At 52.2% G+C, this 20,480-nt stretch overlaps 7 protein-coding genes and 1 non-coding gene across 8 annotated transcripts; 3 read left to right on the top strand and 5 right to left on the bottom strand.

The window, feature by feature from the left end:
- Positions 1 to 198: 198 nt before the first annotated feature.
- On the bottom strand, positions 199 to 2,093 carry M406DRAFT_68048 (uncharacterized protein; the record flags this gene model as incomplete). Its single annotated transcript, XM_040925128.1, has 2 exons — positions 199 to 1,544; positions 1,886 to 2,093. The coding sequence occupies 2 exons, from the start codon at positions 2,091 to 2,093 to the stop codon at positions 199 to 201; spliced, it is 1,554 nt and encodes a 517-aa protein (XP_040776586.1).
- Positions 2,094 to 5,218: 3,125 nt separating this feature from the next.
- On the bottom strand, positions 5,219 to 6,336 carry M406DRAFT_329513 (NAD(P)-binding protein; the record flags this gene model as incomplete). Its single annotated transcript, XM_040920437.1, has 4 exons — positions 5,219 to 5,242; positions 5,306 to 5,836; positions 5,899 to 6,197; positions 6,270 to 6,336. 4 exons carry the CDS (start codon positions 6,334 to 6,336, stop codon positions 5,219 to 5,221), a joined length of 921 nt encoding a protein of 306 aa, XP_040776585.1.
- Positions 6,337 to 6,591: 255 nt separating this feature from the next.
- Positions 6,592 to 7,968, top strand: M406DRAFT_322020 (putative short chain dehydrogenase/reductase). Its single transcript, XM_040919589.1, has 3 exons — positions 6,592 to 7,112; positions 7,173 to 7,391; positions 7,496 to 7,968. Exons 1-3 carry the CDS (start codon positions 6,713 to 6,715, stop codon positions 7,714 to 7,716), a joined length of 840 nt encoding a protein of 279 aa, XP_040776584.1. The 5' UTR covers positions 6,592 to 6,712; the 3' UTR covers positions 7,717 to 7,968.
- A 585-nt stretch (positions 7,969 to 8,553) lies between these two features.
- Positions 8,554 to 8,625, top strand: M406DRAFT_t59. Its single transcript has one exon. It is a non-coding gene; the product is annotated as a tRNA-Gly (tRNA).
- A 228-nt stretch (positions 8,626 to 8,853) lies between these two features.
- M406DRAFT_255461 (acid protease) lies at positions 8,854 to 10,236 on the bottom strand (the record flags this gene model as incomplete). The annotated part of the gene is made up of 3 exons (XM_040917032.1): positions 8,854 to 9,167; positions 9,277 to 9,424; positions 9,490 to 10,236. 3 exons carry the CDS (start codon positions 10,234 to 10,236, stop codon positions 8,854 to 8,856), a joined length of 1,209 nt encoding a protein of 402 aa, XP_040776583.1.
- A 2,574-nt stretch (positions 10,237 to 12,810) lies between these two features.
- On the top strand, positions 12,811 to 13,797 carry M406DRAFT_232730 (uncharacterized protein; the record flags this gene model as incomplete). Its single annotated transcript, XM_040915915.1, has 2 exons — positions 12,811 to 13,091; positions 13,236 to 13,797. Coding segments are annotated over 2 exons (843 nt in total), but the record flags the coding sequence as incomplete, so codon positions are not given.
- Positions 13,798 to 14,378: 581 nt separating this feature from the next.
- M406DRAFT_234875 (uncharacterized protein) lies at positions 14,379 to 14,603 on the bottom strand (the record flags this gene model as incomplete). Its single annotated transcript, XM_040916003.1, has 1 exon — positions 14,379 to 14,603. A coding segment is annotated over one exon (225 nt), but the record flags the coding sequence as incomplete, so codon positions are not given.
- A 3,371-nt stretch (positions 14,604 to 17,974) lies between these two features.
- Positions 17,975 to 20,395, bottom strand: M406DRAFT_68042 (family 29 glycoside hydrolase; the record flags this gene model as incomplete). Its single annotated transcript, XM_040925127.1, has 1 exon — positions 17,975 to 20,395. The coding sequence occupies one exon, from the start codon at positions 20,393 to 20,395 to the stop codon at positions 17,975 to 17,977; it is 2,421 nt and encodes an 806-aa protein (XP_040776580.1).
- Between the last annotated feature and the right edge of the window lie 85 nt (positions 20,396 to 20,480).

Below are 20,480 nucleotides of genomic sequence, written 5' to 3'. Positions count from 1 at the left end.
CTAATCACTCTCTTTTCCCATACGAAATCCGAACAGTCCAGTTTTCTTTGCTCATGAATAAACGCTGATGATCTCATGTAGAACCTCAAAAACAACCCTTTACCTTTATCGTTATCTTCCATTGTCCGCCATAATCAAACATCTTGATCAAGTGTTCATACGCCGCCTGCAAGAAGTTCCTCCTCGCGCCCTCTAACCCTACGCCAGCAAATCCCACCCCAGGTCCGAATATTGGAGCTGTTGGTTATAATACCGCTCATATGCGTCCGCCACCCATTGCTCCTCCTCCGCTGTCATGCCCGGTCGTGGTGCGGGGGTAAGATCCAATGGTGTTGGCATGAATTCTTCAGGCCCCCAAGGGTTCGGCACCCACGGCACGTCGGCTTCGGCAAGCTCCGCTTGGTACGGCTGCTCAACGGCGGCGGCCACGGGGACGTCGATCTCGGCATCGGGCGCTGGCAGCTGGGGTTGCTGCAACTCCTGAGACGCTTCAACGTCCTCCATGGGGGAAGGAAAGGCGACACCATTCAGCATATCCTCCAGAGTCAACGGCTTATCGTCGTCGTCGTCGTCGACGACGGGCTGCTGGGGCTGGTGTGCTTGCTCGGGCACGACACCAGGCACCGCCGGGAGGAACAGCTCAGCGTTGGGAGCTGATGGCCAGAGTGGATCGACCTCCATGCCGCCAGGGAGGTGCAAGAGCGCTGGGTTGATGGTGGCGGGAAGAGCGGCCACCGTGCCAGGCTGGAGAGGAGCAAAGGGCTGCGGACCGGCCTGTTCCTGGACTTGTCCACTCTGCCTTGCGGCTTCCAGGCTCCTCGCAAGAGACGACTGTGAAGACGTGTCCGGCGACTGGTGCACGCGCAGACGTTGCTCCTGGTTCGCTGACGAGGGTAGCGAGGGCGGATCCGAAGGAGTGGGCAAGGGACTGGGAGGGTGGGGATTGAAAGGGTCCCAGTCAACAAACTCGTCTTGGTGGCCAAGACTCGGAGGGTGACTAGGAGCAGGACTTAGAGGAGCCTGAATGGGCGCAGGCGCCTCCACTGCAGGCTCCTCGACGGCACGACGAGGAGAGGGTGGTTGGAAGTTATCCGCCCCGTCGCCGTTTGCCGCCAGTTGCAGCCTGGCCCTCTCGATCAGGCACACCCTCCGTGCCCTCTCCTTCCAGTTGCTCTTCTCGGCCGTCTTGGCCTTGAGCTGCTCCGGGGTCGGCTCGTCGCAGAACTTGCCTTTGGCTCCGTACTTTTGGAGCTTGGCCAAGGACTCCTGGTCGTTCTTGCGGGTCAGGGTCCCCCCCAGGTAGAGGTCCCTGAAGTCCTGCACCGCGTCGCGAAGCTGCCTCTGGTGTTTGCCCAGCTGCTTCATGAGGCGCCGCTCCTTGGCTTCCCAGCCGGGGGCCGAGCCGTCCTGACCGTTCTCCACGATCTTGTCGATCGTGTCGCTGACGGCTTCACGTCTGCGGTTCATCTCCCGGTGGGCGACGGTCAGGTACTCGCTCTTGAACCCTTCTTTCCCGGGTCCGTCGGGCCATCTTGGTGGGGCACCTGTTTACGGCATGTGTTAATCTACGCGTTGGATTCGAGCTCGCCAGGAACATAAGGGAAGACGACAACGAGGTAAAGGAATGAGGACGAGGTTGAGCATGAAGAGGAGGTGAAGAACGACGACGAGATACACGACGACGAGGACAAGGACGGATACACGAGGACAGACGATCAACATAGTGCTCTCGGAACAGGGTGCTCTGGAAAACATGGCAATATGCACACACGGCAACAGGAGATACAGCAAAACATCATCGGATTTGCACGGCTTAGTCATAAGAATATAATTACAGGGTCACGCAACAATACAACAGACAGCACAAGTCGCGACATGTTCTTACCTCGCTTCCCCTCCTCACGTCGGACTGGAGTCTGGTCGATAACGGAGAGGTATAGTCTCCGTTGCTCTTGGAGAAGAGGCAGATACCTCTCCGGGACGTTGTCCAGCTCGCCTGGGCCTCGAGCGTGGCGAGTTCTGCCACGGGTTGCCGCGCCTGGGGCACGGGGACCCCGACGCTTCCTGACTCTGCCGCTGGCGACTTGGTCCATCTCGTCAGGTTGGTGGGTGGTTGGTGGTGGGTTGGGCGATATATCTTCTTGACGTGCAAGGTAAGATATACGCAGTCTTTCTTTCACAGAGATGTAAAGATTGATCTGACGATTTAAAGACGTACAGATCAGGCGTGTTACGATGTCTGCGAGTGACGAAGGATGCTTTCTCCCCCGAGCAGACGAGAGAGAGATGCTGCCCTTTTATGGGAGACCTTAAGATGGCACCTCGCGCTGCGAGAGGCACATGCTGAATGGGTCTATAAAGCTCTTGAGGACCGGTTTGGCATCTAAAGATGTTAGGGGGGCTTGCACGACTATGACTAGATCATCACGAGGTCTGGGGAGTTACTTTGGAAGCTCCAGAAAGCCGCCGGTGTCTACCTTCACTGATGTGTTCATGGTGATATAGCGTCAGAGCAGCGCGTTAAGAGCTACTTGAAAGACTACAGCACTGTGTACTCAGCGCCGGCTCAAGGCGTTGTGAGTCGTCTTTGGTCAGTCTGGCCATGGCATGTTTGCTCCCTACTGGGTGACTCGACTACCGCATGCGACGCCTTCCAGAGCGTTCTGGTTTTCAACTTAGCTGCACTTCTTGGAGCTTCGAGACACCACGGTTTGTACTTTCTAGTCCATGATTTCCGAGATAGAAAAGTCTAACAGAGCAGGCGACGTCCAGCCGTCATGATCCGGAAGACTAGAACCGCGTCACGGCTGCTCTGAAAGCTTTGATCAAAGCGATCATCGTTGAGGCTGAAGTTGATCACATGGTGGGTCTCGGCTGCTTTGAGGGTGTCTAAGAAACTATCAACTCGCAAAGTCTACGATAGCGGTTTCATCCTCGTCGGATGAGGAGTCGAGTCGAGTCTGGATCGAAGACACGCCAAGCAAGATGGACACTACTACTACAATACATGGAAGCCATTTTGTGTCGACCTGATCAACATTAGGTAAGATCAGATGTTTGACGGCAGCTAAACGACTTAGACTGCAGAATCTACAAGATCTTTGTCATAGGCCCAGGAGGTCAACTATAAGAGGCGCTATGCGAAAACTAGAGGATATTCCATAGGTAGTTAGACTCAATTCGATGGGTCTAGAATGATGCAATTCCTGTCTAAACCTACACGTATTGAGCAATGATTCAAACTTCTTTCTAGAGACCATGCGCGGGGATGAGTTGCGTCTATTCAGTTCTATCTGAAATGCTAAAAGGGAGCTGTAATTGGGTCTCGAACATGAGAGGGCAGGTGTTGGATTATGGCAGAGTGTGCCCATAAGAGATGGGACGGCCAACCCCTGCCATGAGCTGATACTGTACCAGCACGAAAGGAAAGGTTCTATTTTCGAGAGGGCGCCCTAATTACAGGAAAAAGAGAAAGAAAGGCCAAGGACCAGGGCTCGCGTACATGTATAGTCGAAATGCATGCGAAGCCAACCCAGTCGAAATTTGAAAGGACTCGGGAATAGACTAGAAGTAGTTTATGTTTGCTACATGCTACTATTATTGGCTACTGCGCCACACAATTTATAAGAGCAAACTAGGTATGAGGACCTACCTTAAGTAGTTCGCGACAATAAAGCAAACATGGAGGATGTAGAAGAGATAGCTATGTTCAATATACTATCCACACTACTCCTTAGAGTACACTATGTTCAGTTGAGGGCGAGGTCTTCGGAATGACCCCAAGTCTGTAAAAGTGTCAAACACCTAATTAAGGCCCTTTGTCGTCTCGTCATAGAATGTTGTGCTCGGATCCAGCCAGTCCATATTCTCTGCAGGTCTGCTTGTTGAACAAGGACTGAAAGTTGTGACATGAAATTCCAAGGTTGCCGTTACGTAGGCCCGCCAGTGTTGGCTATCCGTGTAGCTTTGGCTTCCACTGTTGGGCTCGACTAAAAGAATACTACTGTTTGAGAGTCTCGGAGACGTGCCATTAATAGAACAAGACCGTCCATGTCCCTAGGGATTGAAAATGAGCTAACGGTGCCTAGTTGTATTTCTAGTCCAGAAGAATATGAATTACGTTATGATATGTTCCTATCTGTCATTGGTCGTCTTATGAATCACTATTGTCCTAGCATAAGGCCACAATAGCGCTGGCAGTGAAATTGAAGAGGATACCAAGCACTTGTCCCGAGTCCCTGGCAGGCTCCAACGGACCAGCCCAATTGAGAAATACTTGAGATGGCGCCGGAAATTCGGCACGGTAGAGAGACACCTTAAACCTAGGATGCTAAATACTGGAATCATTGAGAGGTTGGAGTTGTCTCGCTTCGTCCTTCCTCGTGTTTTCTAATGTGCACACAGCGTGTAGACGTAATCACAGAATCAAGTAATAAGAATGCTAGAACCGTACAAGGCAGGCAGCACCCTGTAAGCACTAGATGAGTGACAGGAGGAAATTCTCCAGATAATACCACGAAATAGCCCATCGATGGTCGGGTGACCTCCTGGATGACTCTATAAGCCTATCAGGAGCCAGGCCTGCGCGGAGCTTCAACTCCTCTTTTACTTGGTCTCCAATCATCACATGCTATTATAATGTTCCTCAATGGGAATTCTCTCATTCCGTTTGTTCCGACCAGCCTGATTGTCCAAGTACCTTTTTCCGAGCTGCGACCTATCGACATGTACCTCGAGTCTGGCCCTGGCGCTTGGACGAGCCTCGAACCAAAGATTATCCACGACTATGACAGCATCAGCTAGAAAGCTCAGGGTAGCGTGACGAGTATCATGACGCAATGGTGCTATCTTTTTGTGCGTAGGCATGGTGTTTTCGTCTTCCAAGCCCACATGGTCCAGAACATCCAGCAGGCATCCCGGGTCAGACAACGAGAAGATTCTATAGCATTTGGAGGTCCTGATAATACTGCTTGTGCTGTCGCAGAATGCGCAATAGTGCTGGATATTTCTTGGGGCTATGAAGCAGTATATAAACACTTGATCGTGAGATCATGGTCTTAAAGTACGATTACGGTATATAAAAGCATTGCCAAGTACCAAAATTCTGAACACTGACCACTTGTTGGTGGGTAATCTGTTCCAATCTATCATGTGAGTATATCGATTTTGGTCAAAAGCTACCCAAAATCTTACTGGACTTGTACATATACCTAATGTCTCAATCCTCGGCCCAGAATTCTCCCTGAACTGCGGTCAGTATTCCGGTCGTATCTCTCAAAGGTTTCAAGGGGATAGGAGAACCTACAATACCAAGGAGTCTTTGTCCCCGGTTGAATTCCTTTGCATTGTGATCTCCCAACCACTGGGGCATTGTTTTATCGATGCCTTTCTCGGTATCAAAATATTTGCCTCCAGTCGCAAAGATTGCTGTACCGTTGAGTTTGGGATCCCCAGAGCACTGGACGATGATCTTGGCCACATCATGCGGGGCGTTCAGTGGCAGCTTCTGATCGATCCAGTCATCCCTGACGCTTCCCAACATCTGAGTGTCGGTAGCCCAGGGACATATTGCGTTGACTCGGACGCCATATTGGACGGGTGCCCATGGTCTCAAAGCACGCAGGAGGCCGATCACGCCGTGTTTGGAGGCCGCATAGGCGAAGAGCCCTGGCGATTCCGTAAGTCCAGCTATGGAAGACACCATGCAGATAGACTTTGAGAAGGCCGGGCCGTCTCCTTGTGGCTTGCTTGCTTTCATGTAGGCGAGAGCGATTCTGTTGAAAGAGATCACGCTTACGAGGTTGATGTCGATATGTTCCCTGAGAGGGGTCGGCTCCTTCGATTGACTTTTCAGTATACATATTTTTTTCGAGGTTGTAAAGAATGGCCAAGGCTTACCTTCTTCACAGATTCGAGGTCTAGGCCCTCAAACCAGCCTCTAGGCTCCCTGACTGCTGCACAGGAGACTGCCACGTCAATCGTGCCATGCTTCTTGAACGGAACATCGAACAAGGATAGCTGTGAGGCATAGTCCCGTACATCAAGCTTTTGAAAGTGCGCTGATCCTCCAGTACTCTTCGACTGCAACTCTTGCTCGACTTCCTTTCCTTTGGACTCGTCCCAGTCTCCGAAATACACATGCGCCCCGAGACCGTGGTACAAGGCCACAGTAGCAGCACCAACGCCCTGGGCTCCTCCTGTCATGAATTACCGAGAGTGAGCATCGACACGGCAGATTGAGAAAAGAGAGGACGAAGGACCAGTCTCACCTGTCAACACCACGACTTTATCCTTGAGAGCCTGCACATCGCTTTCGGAATACAGTATTTCAGTCATCTTCTTTAGAATTACGTGGTAATAACCAGTGAGCTGAGCGATAAATATTGATTGATGCCGGGAAGTGACTGTCTGTTCATTTTCCTTGTCCTGCGGGGTCGTCTAAATAGGGGGAAACTGTGTACAAAGTGGTGGAGCACCGGGTCAACCATTCCCGCCATGCTGAGGATCTCCGCTTTGCATTCTGGGCTAAACATCCGGCATCGCTACTGCGGTAAGAGAACTGGCATATAATTACAGCTATGAGGCAAGTCTCTCTTTTCTCTTCTCCCTTGTCATCTGGTGTGCCTTCATTGTCTGCAGATTTTTGATGCTGCTCAGTCACGCGTTACTTGCATTTGAGTCGCAGAGATTGGATCCACTTGATTATCCCAAGATGGCGCAGAACAGCACAGATGCCCGCGATCGCAAGACTGCCGTCATCTCAGGTGGTGCCAGCGGGATTGGTCTGGCAATGTCGCAGTATTTTGCTTCCATGGGGTACAATGTGGCCATATTCGATGTCAATATCGAGGCTGGTAGGAGAGTTGTGTCGGAACTCGCCTCAGAAAGCCCCAGTGCGAAGGTCGTGTTCAAGTCATGCGACGTTTCCTCATGGCAAAGCCAGGCGGACAACTTCAAGGAGGTATACACCGAGTTTGGCAGGGTAGATGTCGTCTGTGCCAATGCTGGCATCTCGGAAAGAGGGTCGAGTGCCCTTGCAAGCATCGAGGATGACGAGCCCAAGGAGCCAGATCTGAAGAGCTTGAGCGTGAACCTCTCGGGTGTGATATACTGTGAGTTTTGCTGTGACAAGCGCTTGTGAGTTCTATGCTGATTCACTCAAAACAACACAGCTGTCAAGCTAGCGATACACTATATGAACAAGAACACGTCGACAGGGCCTTCTCGAGGGTCGATTATCTGTACATCCAGCAACGCGGGTCTCTATCCATTCCCAGTCTCACCCCTCTACGCAGCGGCAAAGTCGGGAGTAATTGGGCTCGTCCGCTCGACTGCCCCCATCCTAGAGCGGCAAAAGATTCAGATCAACGCTCTAGCTCCAGCAGTCTTGGGTACGTCTTTTTTCCTGTGTCTCCCCTTCGGTCCCAAGAGATGTACCTTGGGACCACTCTGCTCAAATTACTTCGGGAACTGACGTATTTCCCCTGGTTATCAGTAACCAATATTGCTCCAGACAAAGCTCTATTCAAGAACATGATTATCACCCCAATGTCCACGCTGGTCAAGGGCGTCGTTCAGCTGACCTCTGATCCCAAGCTGACTGGCGAGGTCGCCGAGATACATGGAGACAGCGTAACACTCCGACCTCCGCACGACTACGTGGATGAGGATAGCAGAAAGAACCTGGAGAATTTTTGGAATTTAGGATATGCTTAATGACCACGGCTCGCCCCCAGAAGCATTTAGTACTCGGATATAAGTAAATCCTCAATGGCGAACTGCCGGATATTCCTTTGCTTCCCACATGAATCGTGCTCGTTTACCCCAGATTTACAGGAAATCCACCCCCGCACCTTAGATCCAGGCTAATGAAAGCCATCGTGGCTCAACTGGATGATGGAGCGTGGTGCGAGTTCGCTACCAAAAGCGTTGAATCACATAGCCAGTCTAAAGCAGACCTATTCTGACAATGCGTTTAGAGATCATATCTTTGACGTGGAACTCACGCTTCAACATCCAATGCCAGGTCGTATTCCTCTAGGAATCCACCTACACAGTTTATTTTCCTGCGTAGAATTGTTTCAGGGTTGCCAGGCTGCCTTTTCAACCACAATTACATTCTGATGAGCCAATAGCAACTTCAAAGGAGCTGCTTTTTGAGACATTTTTAGAGTTGATACGATATTACTTGATGTCATTGTCCGGCAATTTCAAAGGTTCATGTCTGATGGAATCTGATAATGAGCACAACGCTGTATAAGCAACACCTTTGCTATCCAAGTGATATTAATAAGATCTTCACTCACACTTGATCCTTTGAAGAACTGAAATGATTTGTTCAAAACACATCAGATGAGGATTACAAAGTCCTGCTCAAGAAGATTACTTGCATGGTTTGCTCTAATAGTGGAGCACACCAGGCACCCTTTCGATGAGAGGCCACTGTTCACTCACCTCAAGTCAGCACCATAGCTACATCGACACATTCACCCCCTCCCCAGGGGGGCGATAGATGAAGCAATTTACCGTTCACTCAAGCAAAGGAAATAATAAACCGTCGTAGTACAATGGTTAGTATCTCCGTTTCCCAAGCGGAGGATGGGGGTTCGATTCCCCCCGGCGGTAGCACTTGTTTTGCTCCCGTTTTGAACCTCCTCTTTGATTTTTGCTCCAAGGTGCTAGATTTCCTGTCTTCTTAGAATAGCTCGCGACGAGATCACAATTTACAGCAGCTGTTCAAGCGTTTTGTTGGTTCATTCAATTCGGTTCAATCACAAATAGAAACGACCAGGAGACTTTTCGTAAGGGGTCCTCCGTCATTATATCGACACTGACACATTTGCGCTTTATGCGTCAATAATTCCTCCGACTAGCAAATTGCATCACAGCATCGTCCACATCAAAGACAGCCAGAACGTTCTTTAAGAAGGCGTCTCCCAGAATAAAAGGCCCATCCTCGCTGGTTGCAATGGCCGTCATGCACAGCCCGCTCAAAGGATCCTGCGAATCCCGCAGTATCAGGTCTTCCGGGTGTAGCCAAAAGGGTGTGTTGTCGATGACGATGGCAAGGCGCGGTGGGGCGGCGTCGCAAGTGGTGAGGTAGCTGCCGTAGAGGAAGTCGTATTCCGCAGGGGGCTCGAAGGCGTTGTTGATGGCGTCGGCTAGGTCTGCTTGTGGGATTCAGCAAAAGGCTGTTCTACACTTATCATGCGTGTGGTGAATGAGATTTGCGTGTGTCTTGAGTGGCGAGCTGGTTGAGGCAAAGGCAAGGCTTACCGAGTGGAAGGTAGATGAGGGTGGTGCCCGAGTCCACAATGTAAGGAATTTTCCTGTTATCGGTGGAGGAACCAAAGATCCAGCCGCCTGGGATAATTGTGTAGAACGAGTACTCATAGGCTGTGGTCTCGTCATTCCCAATGTTGGCCTGTTGCAGATGTATCGAAGGCATCAGCACTTGACCCTTTGTAACGCACTGAAACATTTACTCACTATGATGATATCTGTCATTCCCATAGAGGAGTAGTCCACGCCGTCAAGATCATCTGGAACACCACCAAAGGCGAGAGCTCCGCCAGAAGCGTGCCTGCTGATGGCCACGCTGAAGTAATTCTCCACCAGACCCTGATCGACCATGGTTGTGAAGATGGGCGCGTACTCAACCCCATAATATGAACTGTGATCGCCAAAGGGGCCTGTAAAAACACTCGTAATGGAAGGGTATGCCAGTCCCAAGACGCCACTCGTGATATTGTTTCCGTCCCAGAGGGTGTCGTTCGCCAGGGCGACGGTCTGGTTCCTCACGGAGATGCCGGCGACGGTGACATCCATGGCTCCTACGGGTCCCTGAACGACTTCTCCGCCTCCATACTGGATGTAGAGGTGCTCATTCGAAATCAATCCTCCTGTAAACCCGCCAGTGTACGCGGTACCAAAAGAACAGTCACCGTGCCAGGGTGTGCAGTTCGAACTGGCGCTGACGGCCCACGTATCCGAGCTGCCTGTGTCGAGCTGCAGGACGAGGCTCTGCTTATTGAACACAACATCCACGCCGTACGTAGACCCGTATGCGGTGATGGAAGTGATGTTTCTGTTGCCACTTCCGTCGTATTTTCGTTGGAGCCTGCCGAGGACGGTGGTGAGGGGTGTTTGGCCGAAATCAAGGCCACCGTACCTATTGATCGTGGTCCAGTTGTCCGTCTTCTTGAAGCGGTCTTTGAATCTCTTTTCGGACGGCATTTGCAGGTCTGGGACAACCCGACTGAATCTGACGCCCGAAGGAGGAGTGAACACAGCATCAAGAGTTTCTCGAGGCAAGGGTCTCAGTTGGTGCGAGGACCACTCAGCTGCCACAGTGAGCGAGGAAGAGAACGCTGCAATCAACAGGATGCTATGCATTTCGCGTAACATACTCATAGAGGCCAGCGTCGCTGAGGCGTGCAAGAGCAGCTCAGTGGTGATGCTGAATCTTTGGCATCAAATATCGCTAATTGTAAAGGAAGGAATAGTATGCGAGTCTTTATATGAGTGATTTAACAGGTCACCATTAAACCCAACCAGACACCTTGCGTGGTCGGCAAACCATGATCACAGCAAATGCGTTGGGCCTCCCGGTGCCTATCTCGCCATGTTTGAACAAAGCAATCATGCCTGGATAGGCGAGATTGTATTGCACCGAGAAGAAAACCAAGGCATCACCAGGTTGCGTCTCAACGGTATTCTCTCATGCTCTGGTCAGCATTCATGTCACCCAGAAAATTCGTGAGGCATGACATTTGGAAAGGACTTGGAAGATCTCCAGTGGGACGGGACGGGATGGTTTTGCAACCAGAGGCAGATGAGACTGGCGAGTAGGGTGCGGACAAACTGTTTTTGGTGGTATCACAGAACTCTTGGGAGCACTTGCTGTTATACCTGCATGGATCTTCTTAGTCTAGTGAACCTCTTGCAATCCATGTGAATATGGGTTGCTTGAAAGAGACTGCATGAGATTCTATTGTTCAATGGTTCAATGAGTGGTCCTGGACAGAGGGGATCGTCAGACAGGCCAGCCTTCTTCTGGGCACAACGATCATGTCAAGCATTTCAGCAAATTGAAGCAGGACTGTGAGACCAGACCATAATGAAGCTTTGACGATAGGAGCAAGGATGAGGATATCGGTGACTCAATGCACGAGCGTTGCATGCAGTTTGGCCAGTTTGGACGAGGGAAGGAAACGCACACGCGCGCGCACACACACACACACACAGACACCCATTCCAACTTTTCAATTCTTGGGCAGCGGTTCGTATCCCGAGTCAAGCCTGTGCAGCGCAGTATAACCTACTGCTCGGGGGTTGTGCATGCCGAGAATCAACACAGAGTCCCCGCCACTAACTTGCTTTTGTGCCTCGCTAGTTCCCTCGATGGACATCATTACCTGACAGCAAATTATGAGATGAGCTTCTTTTAGAACAGCGCTGAGGTCAAGCGGTACCATGACTATAGCAAATGCATGAACATGTAAAGAAGAATTTGACTAGGTTGGCCCATGTTTGCGAATGTGGGAAGCATAGTAATCATAGTAAAGGAAGGCCATTAAGGGAAGGCCACCCGCTACAATACTCGCAGATTCGACCAAGCTCACACTCTCCCAACTAGCACTAGTAAGTAGGAAGGACGTCTCGGTCCGACAAGGGAGAAATTCAAGTTGGGAGTGACAAAGACCTGACGCGCGAGGATGAACACGGTCACACAAAGGCCCGACTTGTACAACTTGTACTGCTTGTAGCTGCTACCAGCGGCTCAACTCGCGCCTGTGCCATGATGGATCAGTTCCTCTCTACCTTTTCGTAAGCCGAGAATTCAGACGACAGGCTCCCCTGTGAGGAGGACGACATGAATGGGGTTTCTCGGAGCTGTGTCAACCAAATACGATATCTTTCGTTTTTCCTTCTTCTTTTCCCCCCACCCTGTCTCTTCGTCTTCTCTACTCTTTTCAGCATAGTTGGGGTGTCGTTGACGATGGCGTAGATCACATGCTCGGGTCTAAGTAAGATTCCTGCAGTAGTAAATTACAGTAAGCACTGCTAGCTAGCATTATCCGCGCGGCTTGTTTCCGCTTGATAGGAGCTAATGAATGATTAATGACATCTTTCAAGGCGGAGAGTCGTCAGCAATGTAGAAATGGGCCTAGTGTGGACCGCCTCTTGATCTTGAGAGAGGGGGGGGGGGGGAGGGTAGGTTTTATTCCTACATACTGTGTATTTTCCTCTACTAAGTGTTGAAGCCCAACCTCTTTCCCCAACGGCTTGTCGCCAGGGGCTGACAGCAGAGCAAGGGATAGTGGACAAGATCGAACCTCCTCCCAACAAAACAGAGCAACGTGACGGACGATCTTTCTTTTGCGGGATCCATCGTCTGAATCCCATCCCCAAAGTTTTGCGGTGAAGACACTCTGACACGTAGGCTCTCAAGACCAAGCCGACCAGGCCTTGGACAATCACTAACTGACATGTCTAAGGGGCCACTTTTCCTACCTTGGCGGGCTTTGTGGCTGCTGTAGGATGGTACAGTACTGTTGTAACAGTACTATTGCGTAATCTTGTGATCCACGGACCGAAGAGCCTCGGCCCAAAATCCTCTAGGCAAACGCGAACCACGAATTTACTAAAATCTCGGGGATGAAGAGGACGACAACAAATACAACATAACACTGCCAATATTTGGGACCCAAGCAGAGATCCTCAACGGTCGATACTTTACTTGCAAACTCGCTACTGTACCCAAACATGGCATCCACCGTGCCAGCAGTGCCTGCTAGTGGCGCCAAAGAGGATCCTCCTCTGTCCAGCTTTGCGAGGGTCTCCAAGATAGTCTATCTCTACCGGCCCAGCACCGACCGAAACCCTTCGGGATCCTCCTCCTCCTCCTCGCCCAAGCTCATCCTTGTCGGTGGTTGGATGGACGCCCGCGAGGCTCACCTCGCAAAGTACACCGCCATGCTCCAAGCGCTGTTTCCGGCCTCGCCCATCTTGCTAGTCCGGAGCTTTAGGTATCACTTCACCGGCCAAAGCTTTCCAGACGAGCTCGAGCCCGCCGTGCTCCTGATCCGGTCCATCCTGGCAGAGGCAGCAGAGGCAGAAAACAATAATGATACTCATGATGGTGACGACGATAATAATAATTATAATAATAATATTATCAACAAAAACAACAACAATAATAATAACAACAACAACATTGTCGCCGGGGAGAGCAAAAGCAGCAGGCGCCCAGAGATGCTCATACAAGTCTTCTCGAACGGGGGCTCGGCAGTCCTCAGCCTGCTCTACGACCTGTACCGGCGCTCCGCTGTGGCTGCAGCTGGCGATGTGGGCCACAGCGCTACAGCCGTCTTCCCGCCGCATGTGACCGTCTTCGACTCTGGACCTGGCCTCTTCCACTTCAGGCGCAGCATCACCGCCTTCACCCTGGCGGTGGCCAAGCGCAGCTTCATCGTGAGGTTGTTGGTCAAGTCGCTCATCGTCTGTCTCTGTGCTGTCTACTGGGTGCGCAACGTGCCCTGGGGCCGTCCCGGGTTTCTGGACAGGATCTGGCTCGCGCACAATGATCCGGCCAGGAACGGCAGCGAGGTCCGGCGGGTGTATCTCTACAGCAGGGAGGACCAGCTCGTGGACTACAGGGACATCGAGAAGCATGCGGCGCAGGCTCGGCAGCGGGGGTATGAGGCTCGGCTGGAGGAGTTTGCGAGGACGCCTCATGTTGCGCATGTGAGGGGGAACGAGGTGCGGTACCGGTCTATCTTGGAGCAGACCTGGGGCCATGGCGAAGTAGGTTTGAATAACATAGACAGGACAGGATAGGGCGTCCATAGGGATATTCACAAAGTTTGAGGCTTGCTGAAAATTTAGAACTGACTTCTTCTCAAAAACTCTATTCTCCATTCCCGGCCATGTGGACTCTAAACTCCTTCTCTTCTATCTGCTTTCGAAGTGGAAATCTAGAAATTTCAACTCTGCCATGCACGATGTCCACCCATCACCCTCTTGCGGACGTCTTTTTATGCAGTCTTGTTAGTAAAGAAATTCGTAATGGTTGTCGTTATCATCATGAGCAGTCGTCGCTATCGCTTCTTCAGCCCCGAGCCACTCTTGTTCCACTGTTGTTTACGCCTTGGAGAAAACAAATCCGTCCGCCAAGAAACAAACAAACATCAATATCAAAGTCAAAATCAAAATCAATATCATCGCACCCTCCTTCTCTTGCTTGACCCATGACTCGAACTGCTTCCTCCTCCACCGCTACCACCTCCTCCTCCTCGCCCTCCTCCTCCTCCTCCTCCTCCTCCTCCTCCTCCTCCTCCTCCTCCTCCTCCTCCTCCTCCTCCTCCCGAGCTGGCGGCGACGAGCTCATCACTGTTTCCGTCCCCCATCCCCATCGCGGCGCTGCAAGGGCCACACTCCAACGCCGGGTCGTGCTGATCGTAGTTGACGCCCTTGTGGCAGTCTCCGAAGCCGCCGTTGTTCTTGGCCTCGAGGCAGGAAATGCGCTGCTCGAGCTCGGGGATGGTGTAGTAGGAGCCGCAACGTATACATTTGCCGCTGAAGATCACCATGCGGCACATGGTGGGTGGCTGTATCGTGGAGGGAGTTTTCCGGTGGTGGCTTTTTGGTTCTTGGTCGGACTTGTTTTCTGGTTTGTTCTTCTTCTTTCTTGTTTATTGTCTGTGGTCTTCGTTGAGAGGCTCGTTGGGAGAGGAGAGTTGGCTTGATTTTTGGTGGTTTTTATATTAAGTGTGGCCCGTATTGTCTTGCCCAGCGGTGAGGGAATAATGCTTCGCAGTGACAATAACTAATGTACGAGTAAGGTGTGGTGGTGTATGGAAGATTGTGTGGGCGGCGTGTGTTTGTGTACACGCGTCTTCTGAATCAGTAGAGTGTCGAAGCTGGCGATTGTGATATTAAATGGGCGTCTTGGTCTCGTCGGAGTACAAACAGGGTTACCGACGCTCTGGGTCGAGAATAGAATGTGCCGAGATGGAGGTGGGGTGGTCCAGAGTGCTGGGAACGGGAGGCGAAGTTTCAGGGAGGCGACACAGGTTTCCGAACTTGATCAGGATTGCTGTGTGCGAGTACATGGAAAGAATTATGTTTCCTTTTTCCCTTTCTTTTTCCTCCCCCTTCTTTCCTGTCTCTCTTCTTCTTCCCTGTCTTGTCCTTGCATGGAAGAAAAGGGGGATTGTTGGTAAACGATCGAGACTCCTCAAACACATGCAAGAAGAGAACAATTTGACTGAATGGTGGAACGAATACAATCTTACACGCCTGCTTCTTCCTTGTTCGTCACGCGATATATAAAGCATATATATGGCAAGAGGGGATGGGTAGCCTGGCATGTGCACAGCTGGGCCTGCAATCCGTCCCATGGGATAGTTTTGCGCCGAGGAGATACTAATGTGCTCGACTTCGAGATCGTCTTCTGTGGACCTTCTAGCTCATGAGCTAAGAATCCCGGCCTGAGAGAAAAAGTGCGGGAATATGAGATCCTTTGCACCTTTAAGGGCGGGGAGGGGTCCTTTTGCAACACACTGGTTCACACTCGTTCCATCATCATCCTGGGACCAAATGCAGATCATGTCTATTTGTTCTCGTGTAGCGCGCTTCGTAAGCACACACACACACAGAGTGAGAGAGAGGGAGAGAGAGAGTGTGTGTGTGTGTCGATGTGTCGATGTGTCGATGTGTCGATGTGTCGATGTGTCGATGTGTCGATGTGTCTATGTGTCGATGTGTCTATGTGTGTGGATGCTTGGACAAATGGCAATCTACGCATATTATCGTCAAGGAGGAGGAGAGAAATGAGTGGGCGCCGGCGGGGTAAGGAGGAGGAAGGTAGGGAGTGACTCGTTTGTGGTCCTTTTCCTTCTCAAGAACGCATCATCCCCCCAAAGATGTGGACAATGGCATGCTGTCTCAGCCGGACCCAACCCTCTGGGACCGCCAGGGACCAGGGTCTGAGGCAAATTAAGGCTGCGTCGTGGCTTCTTGTCAGTGAACCTTGAAAGTGGCGTGCGTCGTGTGGGTAAGCAAGCGGTGCTGTAAACTTTTCTTTTTGTTATGCCGATCCTGTGCCCGTCGCAGCCAGGTACTGTTTCGAGCCAGAGGAATACTACGGTAGGTATATTCTTTCGAGCCAGAGGGGTCTTCTTGCGTCAGACGGTTACAATACTCACACTATGCAACCCTGTCGCGCTGCGCAGGACAAAGCGAGAACCGAGAAGGGAGGGTGGGAAGAGAAACAGAAGGGCATGGCTTGTCCTCCCTCTCTTTTCCCGGTTCACTGGGGCCAGCAATGTCTTGCATGCATATGCCGCTATCCTCAACCAAGGTAAGGGCATCATCGACCGCCCGCTCTCTTGGGTTCCCGGGAATCTGGGAAGGATTCTATGGATCCCGCGTTGTCGGGTGTGTTGGTCTTTTCTCGACACTGCTTCTTCTTCCTAAATAGCCCGTTCCCGCAAAAGGTTATGCATTATGCACATACACACACTGGGCGTCTCCAGACTGGGAGTTTAGTAGAATGAGTAGGGTGTTGCCCTCGGACAAAATTCTCAGAGGAAGATTTTTCATCGTTCAAAGCTGAACCTTCTCCTCTTGGGCATGCATGCGTCGACTAATGCATGATCCCACGGGTCTTGTCACCAGTTCAGTCAGTTCGTCCTGTTTTTTCTTCTTACCCTTCCTATTCTCCCCCCCCCTCTCCTCTCCCCACCGCCCCCTTTCTTTCTTTCTCTTGCGCATTAAGAAAACAAGGGAGGACGGCCCCTTATTCCATCACGGCGTCGAAATTGCTCAAAGGGATAAAATTGTCAGGCAGGCTGTCTTATTCTTGTCAGCTCGTTTCAACGAAAGGGGCGGGTCCAAGTGATCCTGCGCCCCAAGAAAGAAGGAGGAAGAAGAGGAAAGCCCAAATCCAGTGGAACGATGATGATCTGCAAGATTTATTCGACCAAGAAGAACCCGGGAGTGTGGCTCGTACTTCCCGCCCCTCATGCCCAAACTTTCTCTTGCAGATCCCATCCCCATTGTACGACAAGGAAAGCAGGGCAGTGGGTATCGCGGGTCACAAGGGACCGTCCCAAAGTAACTCTTGGCGGCATTACTCTCATACCTTTCCCCGCCTTGAGTCCTTGCCTTGAAGGTTCACGTTACTATGGAGCAAGGCGAAACTATACGCCTGCTGCTGCAGCAAAGGGGGTTCAACCTCTAGGTCAATTTTGCCGGGCTGTCCGCAGAAGGAAGGACATTGATTCACCAGCACCAATTCACCCCTCCCCTCCCCCCCAAAAAGAGATGTATCCATCTTATCATAGGCTTGACAGTTCTTTCCCTGTGCAGATCTCTTGCTTTCCCATCTTAGCTCGTGTTCTGTTGGTGCCAAAAAAAAAAAAAAAAAAAAAGCCCAGCTGGGGAAAACACACAGCATGTCGTCCCTGCAGGCAATCCTCTAGTCTGAAACAATGAACCCGAGGCTTCGGGCTGTGGAGGTCTCAAAGTACAGTGCCTCCTCTTCCCGCGATGGATCCAGCATGTCGGGTAAACAGGGTCCAAAATGAGTCACGAGCAACTGCTATCTAGCGGCACAGACAGTCGTCCCATGGAACGCTATCGGTTGCAAAGGGGGACGAGCGTGTCCTGGTACATGGCGTGCTGTCATTTGTCCAAGTACGGCCTTTGTGGAGCAACAAATGGTGTGTGTATGCATGCGTGCTGTTGTAGTAGCCCATACTAATATACTATATACTTGAGTGAATTAATAGATCTGAGGACCCCATCATTTCCTCTTTCATAAATACATCCTTGTACCATATACATACTTTGTAATTCATTACAGCCAAGGTCAAACAGGCCTCGTTTCCAGAGGAGAAGCAAAGAAAAATGACCTGTCGGCAGGATGATGATGAACAAAGCCCGGCGCGGAAATCACTTATCATGATTATGCCGAGTAGGCAATCTTAAACACCCAGCAGTACTCCTCACTGGCCAGCGCCTCAGCACCGACCTCAATAGCAAGGTATCCCTCCTCCGACGTCTTCCAGGCCAAGTCATCGGTCCCATTGGCACCCACCATGGAGACCACGTCGCCCTCCAGGACGGGCAACGTTGCGTTGACCCACACATACCCATCAAGGTCACTGATGATTGGCTCGTCCAGGAAGAGGATGTAAAAGGCGTCCTCCGTCTGGGTAAAACGCACCTCCTGCGGGCTCGCGATCTGCGTCTGCACGAACCAGTACGTCGTGTTGAAGATAGCCTCTGCATGCGCGTGGATCCACCGCCCGGCCTCCCTCAGATGGCTCGCCTCCGTCTCGTCCACCGTCCCGTCCTTCTTGGGCCCAATGTCCAGCAAGAAGTTTCCGTTCTTGGCGACAATGTCCACCAGGGTGTAGACGATGGTCGAGGCGTTCATGTACGAGGCCGCAGGGGTCTGGGCGTTGAAGCCGTAACTGTACGGGTCCATGCCCTGGTTCGACTCCCACTTGTGCCGCTGGGCCGAGGAGTACGTGGTGTACTCTGGGGTCTCAAAGTCTGCGGCCTGTGCCACGCCACATCTGCTGTTCATGACCACCTGGCGGTCCTCGGAGCGAGCCCAGTTCCACCAGCTCGAGGCGAACTCGGCCGTTTTGTTGGCCGTGCCGCAGTCACACCACATAATATCCGAGCCGTACCTGTACGCCAGGGTCTCCATCTGTGGGTACTGCAGGTCCTTGATAAAGTCGCCAATCTCCAGCCTGCCCGTGTACGGCTCGGTCAGGTTTGTGAAGGGGTTGGTCGCCAGTATGCCCAGCCAGTTGGTGGATCCGACCGTGTCGAACTGGGAGAAGCCATAAGGGCCAAAGTCTGGGTTGTACCACTCGGGCAGGGAGAAATACGTCCCTCGCTTCAGGCTTGGCTGGTATTCTGCTGACGCGTCGAACAGCTCCTGCACAATATCACGACCTGGGCCGTAGTGGAGCGAGGACCGGTTGGACGTCGAACCCGTGTCGAACAGGGCCAGGCCGTCGTGGTGTTTGGTCGTCAGCACAAAGTATTTGGCCCCCGCGTCGGCAAAGAGGTCTACCCACTCCTTGGGGTCCCAGGCCGAGGCGGTGAAGCTGACAAAGCCGTCATCATAGTCCCAGTCAGGGCCAAAGGTCTCGAGGCGGTACTCGAGACAGTCGCTCTTGTCACTGCCGAACTGGTGGTTGTTGGAATACCACCAGAACCACTCGGCATACGTCTCGTTGGGGGCGATGCCGCCATAAGCTGGCACCGAATACGCGCCCCAGTGGATCATGATTCCAAATTTCCCATCGTCGAACCACTGTGGTGACTCATGCTTGCCCAGGCTGTCCAGGTCCGTCGTGAAGTTCTCAAAGCCAAAGTCGAGATTGGTGAAGGCTGCTGACGTCTCGTTGAGGCCCTGTCCAGACAGCAGGACGTTGACAAAAGTCCCGTTGGCCGACCCAGTCACCCCAACCTGGACACGCTTCTGATCGCCAGGGCAGAGCCTCTTCAGAGAAGCTGTCTCCTCTGTGCGCACCCCAGGTCCCTTCAAGGACAGAGTCACACCCGATCCAGAGACGCACTCGGTGCCCACATTGTTGAGAGTGACCTCGACAACCTGGTTGCCCGCCTCGGTCCACTTCTGCGTCGGGCGCACGTCCTGGACCGCAACAGAGGGGCCAGCTGCGGCAGTCTCGCCTGCCCACACAGACATGGAAAAGACATGCACCCTTCCCACCGTTGCGTTGTTGGCCACAGGCAGCTGTACCGCCGTCAGAGTCTTGGTCGGGTCGAGGCGCCCTGTGAACTCAAAGATCTGGCTGGTGTTCCAGTCCTTGCCGGCAGGCGTCCAGGTAAAAGGGCTGATGATCTCGCCGTGCGTGATGGTCAGGAAATTGAAAAACGACAGCGCGCGCATCTCAGCCACGGCCGTGGTCCCGTCCGAGTAGACGTACGTCAGGTTGTACGAGACGATGGCGTCGCGCAGGTCGTTGGCGATGAGCATGTTGAGACTGAAGGGGTTTCCAGTGCTGGTGGTGTTGGTGCCATTGCTGCTGCTGGGGATTGGGATCGTCTGCCCCTCGCAGATGAGGTTGTCTGGCTTCAACGGGCCCGTGTAGCTTGGAAAGCTGTACCGGATCCCCGTCAAGCCTGATGTGTAGACCCCTTCTGGCGCGAGGTCATTGAGGGGCGGGTACGACCGGTTGTACGTGGTGTCAAAGGTGGTCTCGTTAGGATAGGTCCCGAACGCCTTGTGATTGAAGTAGGACGTCAGATCAATCTGTACCGACTGCTCGTGGCCAAGCGCAAGGCTGCCCAGCCAGAGCAGGGCGCTGGCCACGCGGCACACGCCAGCTCTTGTCGTCATCATCCTTCAGAGGAAGCTTTTGTCCAACCCACTGCGGCACTGTCTCGAGACTGACCGTGCCCTGTGTGAAGTGCAAAAGTGTCGGGTA

Source organism: Cryphonectria parasitica (assembly GCF_011745365.1).
Source record: "Cryphonectria parasitica EP155 unplaced genomic scaffold M406scaffold_4, whole genome shotgun sequence".
NCBI classification, from domain to species: Eukaryota; Fungi; Ascomycota; class Sordariomycetes; order Diaporthales; family Cryphonectriaceae; genus Cryphonectria; species Cryphonectria parasitica.
The sequence above is the reverse complement of the archived record's forward strand: the minus strand, read 5'-3'. Positions and strand labels throughout refer to the sequence as shown.

Excerpts from the sequence above, each read along its gene's own strand:
- M406DRAFT_322020 (XM_040919589.1), top strand. The coding sequence starts at position 6,713 with ATGGCGCAGAACAGCACAGATGCCCGCGATCGCAAGACTGCCGTCATC. Across the intron at positions 7,113-7,172 it reads CCTCTCGGGTGTGATATACT|CTGTCAAGCTAGCGATACAC; the intron begins GTGAGTTTTGCT and ends AAAACAACACAG. Across the intron at positions 7,392-7,495 it reads TCTAGCTCCAGCAGTCTTGG|TAACCAATATTGCTCCAGAC; the intron begins GTACGTCTTTTT and ends CCTGGTTATCAG.